Source organism: Bison bison, unplaced genomic scaffold, assembly GCF_000754665.1.
Source record: "Bison bison bison isolate TAMUID 2011002044 unplaced genomic scaffold, Bison_UMD1.0 scf7180017864531, whole genome shotgun sequence".
Classification (NCBI taxonomy): Eukaryota; Metazoa; Chordata; class Mammalia; order Artiodactyla; family Bovidae; genus Bison; species Bison bison.
Genome location: NW_011495081.1, coordinates 8084833 through 8090832, shown reverse-complemented (window position 1 = coordinate 8090832; position 6000 = coordinate 8084833). Strand labels below are relative to the sequence as shown.

General features: G+C 48.1%; 1 protein-coding gene across 1 annotated transcript in view; it reads left to right on the top strand.

Moving 5' to 3' along the window:
- The first annotated feature begins 4954 nt into the window (after positions 1-4954).
- FBXO3 (F-box protein 3) overlaps positions 4955-6000 on the top strand; it is a 33529-nt gene continuing 32483 nt past the window's right edge. The window contains exon 1 of the mRNA XM_010831835.1: positions 4955-5113. Within this exon, the coding sequence (XP_010830137.1) occupies positions 5010-5113 (104 nt within the window). The 5' untranslated portion in view covers positions 4955-5009. The remainder of the gene's footprint in view (positions 5114-6000) is intronic.

The window sequence follows — 6000 nt, the reverse complement described above, 5'->3', positions numbered from 1 at the left end:
AGGCGAGAATACTGGAGAGTGGCCATTTCCTTCTCCAGGGGATCTTCCTGGCCCAGGACAAACAGCTTGGGACTGGCTGATCTGAACAATAAATGGGGGTCTTCGGACCATTGGGGTGCTCTCTCATTGCCTGGTACCTGACCCTGAGATGACACAGGGCAGGGGAAGTAGTGGCTCTGTGTGTGAGAGTTAGATAAAGGGGGTGGTTGGCTTGCATATGAGAGGTGTGTCCAAGCTGTTTGTTATCTTTAGAAACTAGCTAGACCTGGGAGGTCAGTCTGCCTTTAGTCAGCAAGATTTTTAGGATGTCAAAACATCATAAGATACAGAAAATAAAAAACACAATTAATACAGTGGGAGTGGGGGAGGAAAAGGGTTATAAATATTAGACAAAACCATAATTATAAGGCATTAATGGTATGGTTGCCAACATCCATTGGATCATAGACAAAGCAAGAGAATTCCAGAAAAACATCTATTTCTACTTCATTGATTATGCTGAAGCCTTTGACTGTGTGGATCACAACAAACTGTGGAAAATTCTTAGAGGTGGGAATACCAGACCACCTGACCTGCCTCCTGCAAAACCTGTGTGCAGGTCAAGAGGCAACAGTTAGAACTGGACATGGAACAATGGGCTGGTTCCAAATTGGGAAAGGAGTATGTCAAGGCTGTATATTGTCACCCTGCTTATTTAACTTATATGCAGAGAACATCATGCGAAATGCCAGGCTGGATGAAGCACAAGCTGGAATCAAGATTGCTGGGAGAAATATCAATAACCTCAGATATACAGATGACACCACCCTTATGGCAGAAAGCAAAGAACTAAAGAGCCTTCTGATGAAGGTGAAAGAGGAGAGTGAGAAAGCTGGTTTAAAACTCAACATTCAAAAAATGAAGACCATGGCATCCTGTTCATTACTTCATGGTAAACAGATGGGAAAACAATGGAAATAGTGAGAGATTTGATTTACTTGGGCTCCAAAATCACTGCAGATGGTGACAGCAGCCATGAAATTAAAAGATGCTTGCTCTTTGGAAGAAAAACTATGACAAACCTAGACAGCATATTAAAAAGTAGAGACATTATTTTGCCAACAAAGGTCTGTATAGAGAAAAAGTCTATGGTTTTTCCAGTGGTCATGTATGGATGTGAGAGTTGGACTGTAAAGAAAGCTGAACGCCGAAGAATTGATGCTTTTGAACTGTGGTGTTGGAGAAGACTCTTGAGAGTCCCTTGGACTGCAAGGAGATCCAACCAGTCCATTCTGAAGGAGATCAGCCCTGGGATTTCTTTGGAAGGAATGATGCTAAAGCTGAAACTCCAGTACTTTGGCCACCTCATGCGAAGAGTTGACTCATTGGAAAAGACTGTGATGCTGGGAGGGATTAGGGGCAGGAGGAGAAGGGGACGACAGAGGATGAGATGGCTAGATGGCCTCACTGACTTGATGGACATGAGTTTGAGCAAGCTCCGGGAGTTGGTGATAGGGAAGCCTGGCGTGCTGCAGTGAGTGGGGTTGCAAAGAGTTGGACATGACTGAGGAACTGAACTGACTAAATGGTATGGTGAATTGAGGAAATGGAGTATTTTGTTGTTGGGGGTGGGTGGAATGGGAAAGGTAGAATCATTTCCTCTTTTCCAAATAGTAGGAAACTTTCTCCAGAATGTGGCAAAGTTTGTAAAACTTGGTGATGCATGTATGTACAGGCTTGTACAGGTTGTTAAAAAATTAACATTTTTAGATATCTAGCCAGTCTTTTACACAAATCTTTATGGGCATCCATAAACCACTTTAGGGGACAGATGGTTTTAGAGCTGAGTAAACAGTTACATGGGCTTTCCTAGTGACTTGGCGGTAAAGAATCTGCCTGAAGGAGATACAAGAGACCTGGGTTTGATCCCCGGTCAGGAAGATTCCCTGCTTGGCAATCCGCTCAAGTATTCTTGCCTGGAGAAGCCCATGGACAGAGGAGCGAGGCTGGCTGCAGTCCACACTGTTGCAAAAAGTTGGACACGACTGAAGCCACTGAGCATGCACGCATGAAAACAGGATCATAGAATTTAGGCATAATTAACTAGCTCACCATTCCACTTCTAGTAAACAACAGATGTACGAAGTCCAGGTCTGACTGGACTCCCTCAAGCACACAGAAGAACTGTACAAAAAAGATCTTCATGACCCAGATAATCATGATGGTGTGATCACTCACCTAGAGCCAGACATCTTGGAATGTGAAGTCAAGTGGGCCTTAGAAAGCATCACTATGAACAAAGCTAGTGGAGGTGATGGAATTCCAGTTGAGCTATTTCAAATCCTGAAAGATGACGCTGTGAAAGTGCTGCACTCAATATGCCGACAAATTTGGAAAACTCAGCAGTGGCCACAGGACTGGAAAAGGTCAGTTTTCATTCCAATCCCAAAGAAAGGCAATGCCAAAGAAGGCTCAAACTACTGCACAACTGCACTCATCTCACACGCTAGTAAAGTAATGCTCAAAATTCTCCAAGCCAGGCTTTAGCAATACATGAACCGTGAACTTCCAGATGTTCAAGCTGAATTTAGAAAAGGCAGAGGAACCAGAGATCAAATTGCCAACATCTGCTGGATCATGGAAAAAGCAAGAGAGTTCCAGAAAAACATCTATTTCTGCTTTATTGACTATGCCAAAGCCTTTGACTGTGTGGATCACAATAAATCGTGGAAAATTCTGAAACAGATGGGAATACCAGACCATCTGACCTGCCTCTTGAGAAATCTGTATGCAGGTCAGGAAGCAACAGTTAGAACTGGACATGGAACAAGAGACTGGTTCCAAATAGGAAAAGGAGTATGTCAAGGCTATATATTGTTACCCTGCTTATTTAACTTCTATGCAGAGTACATCATGAGAAACACTGGGCTGGATGAAGCACAAGCTGGAATCAAGATTGCTGGAAGAAATACCAATCACCTCAGATATGCAGATGACACCACCCTTATGGTAGAAAATGAAGAACTAAAGGGCCTCTTGATAAAAGTGAAAGAGGAGAGTGAAAAAGTTAGCTTAAAGCTCAACATTCAGAAAACTAAGATCATGTTATGTTCATGGCAAATAGATGGGGAAACAGTGGCTGACTCTATTTTTCTGGGCTCCAAAATCACTGTAGATGGTGACCGCAGCCATGAAATTAAAAGATGCTTACTCCTTGGAAGGAAAGTTATGACCAACCTAGACAGCATATTGAAAAGCAGAGACATTACTTTGCCAACAAAGGTCCGTCTAGTCAAGGCTATGGTTTTTCCAGTGGTCATGTATGGATGTGAGAGTTGGACTGTGAAGAAAGCTGAACGCCAAAGAATTGATGCTTTTAAACTGTGGTGTTGGAGAAGAATTTTCCACAGTTTATTGTGATCCACACAGTCAAAGGCTTTGGCACAGTCAATAAAGCAGAAATAGATGTTTTTCTGGAACTCTCTTGCTTTTTCGATGATCCAGCGGATGTTGGCAATTTGGTCTCTGGTTCCTCTGCCTTTTCTAAAACCAGCTTGAACAACTGGAAGTTCACGGTTCACATATTGCTGAAGCCTGGCTTGGAGAATTTTGAGCATTACTTTACTAGCATGTGAAATGGTTTTTCCAGTGGTCATGTATGGATGTGAGAGTTGGACTGTGAAGAAAGCTGAACGCCGAAGAATTGATGCTTTTGAACTGTGGTGTTGGAGAAGACATTTGAGAGTCCTTTGGACTGCAAGGAGATCCAACCAGTCCATTCTGAAGGAGATCAGCCCTGGGATTTCTTTGGAAGGAGTGATGCTAAAGCTGAAACTCCAGTACTTTGGCCACCTGATGCAAACAGCTGACTCATTTGAAAAGACTCTGATGCTGGGAAAGTTTGAGGGCAGGAGGACAGGGGGACGACAGAGATTGAGATCGTTGGATGGCATCGCCGACTCAATGGACGTGTGTTTGGGTGGACTCTGGGAGTTGGTGATGGACAGGGAGGCCTGGCATGCTGCAGTTCATGGGGTCACAAAGAGTTGGACGCGACTGAACTGAACTGATGAAGTCCAGGTCTGACTGGACTCCCTCAAGCTCTTTACACCACACTGCATTGGGAAAGAAACAGAAAAGAAGAAATCTGCTAAGTGATCTATTCCTTAGCTCTCAGTCCAGGACATGTCTCCCATCTCCAAATTAACACCTTATTGTCTAAGCCCATTGAGGCCTCAACCCCCCCTTCACATCTGAAGTACTTAACTCTCTGAAAAGAAATCTTGGCAAAAACAAAAATTTATTATACACTTGCATTGCCCTAAAATGTTGAAAAACAACCGTGACGACCAAATTGAGAGCACCAAGTAGATTCAGACCCTATGCACCTTTTACTTGGGAGGGGGTTAAAATTATGCCCTCGATAACCATTTCCTTAGTTTGGAAGAAGAGCCTTCCACCAGCGCCTCTAGTTGATTCCCAACTCTGCCCCCTACAGAGTGGACAAGGCTCCTGCTGTGTGTAAGCGACACGCCGGGCCAGGGAGGCTAAAAAGAGAAACGAGGGATTTCTCGGTCGGAAAACGAAGAGAAACAATGGATTTCGGGACCAAAGACAGAGAGAGAACTTGAGGCCAAGCTTCCAGGATAGCGGATGTAAAATTTCTCGTGAGAGTGACCCAATCAAATTTAGTAATAAACTCTCAAAGAGGTCCGGACTGGGTAGGTTTAGGGATCGGAATGGGAGGAGGGAGCCCGGGGGAATCTAAGGGAGAGCACAGGAGCACTCGGCAGACCTAGAGTAGCTTGGGTAAGCCGGATCCCGGGGCACGCGCGCTCGGCCGGCAAGGCAGAAGGCGGAGCCTTCCGGGGAACCGCCTATCGGGCCGCTCTGTGGGCGGGCTATCCTGCTCTCCTGTCGATTACATAACAAACCTGTGCCGGTGGCTGGGGAGCGGCGCGGGCTGTGGCGGAGGGGGCGTGGCCGGGGCGTGGCCGGGGCGTGGCCAGGCCTGCACTGGGCCAGGCAAGATGGCGGCCGTGGATACCGAGTCGGCGCCCCTAACCCTAGAATCGCTGCCCACCGACCCCCTGCTCCTCATCTTATCCTTCTTGGACTACCGGGACCTAATCAAGTAATGGGACGAGGCACATGGCAGGGGTGGGGTTCGCGGGTAAGGGAGGTGGTGTAAGGCAGGGAGGACGGAGGCCCGGCTCGCCGACCGAACCTGGACTCGGGTGTCACCTAGAAGGTGACGCCAGGGCCACCCTGATCCTGCAGGGTCCCTCGGGGGGCCGGGGTGAGACCGCGGCGGAAGGGGCCCCGCCTTGAGGTCTTCCTCGCGTCCGGGGCCCAGGCCTGAGGAGCGACAAGAGCCCTCTCTCCCGGGCCTCAGCGAGGCCCAGTTGGAAGCCGGGAGATACTACTCCCCGCTGCCGGCCCGCGGACGCCCGCGGCCCGCACCTCCGGACCCCCGGCGTCTCTGCCCGATCCCGGCAGCCTTGGCCGCTTTGAAAAAGTCTCCGTCCCGGCGGCAGAGCCCTCTTCTCTCTGCCTGGGCCGGAGGCCTTCGGAGTCGGGCGCCAAAGTGGGCCAGTGGGACGCGGGAGAGGAGCCGGGCGACCCCCTCACCCCTGGGTGCGACTTCTGCGGCAACGTTATATCTGGCAGGCTCACTTTCAATCTTCTCTGCTGTATAATTGTTTTGTTTTCAGCCTTCCTCCTCACGGTTGCATGTTGGATTTTGTTTTGGTACTGACTTCCGGTGTTGCGATACAGGTGACCATCTTCCCTCCTGTATGCTTTGGGTTTCCCAAGTTGCCCGCGTCTGTTCCAAAAATAAACACCGGTTGCTGGTAGGGGTGGTTAAATGCCAGGTTCCTTCAGCGCTTGGGACTGCCTGGAATGGTGGAAGAAATGGCGCTGTTTACACCCTTGACAGCTGGTGGCATGCCTCTTTCTTGGGCCACCATATGTATTTGCAGAGGAGGCAAAGTCGCCCTCTTAAGGATAGGTAGGAGA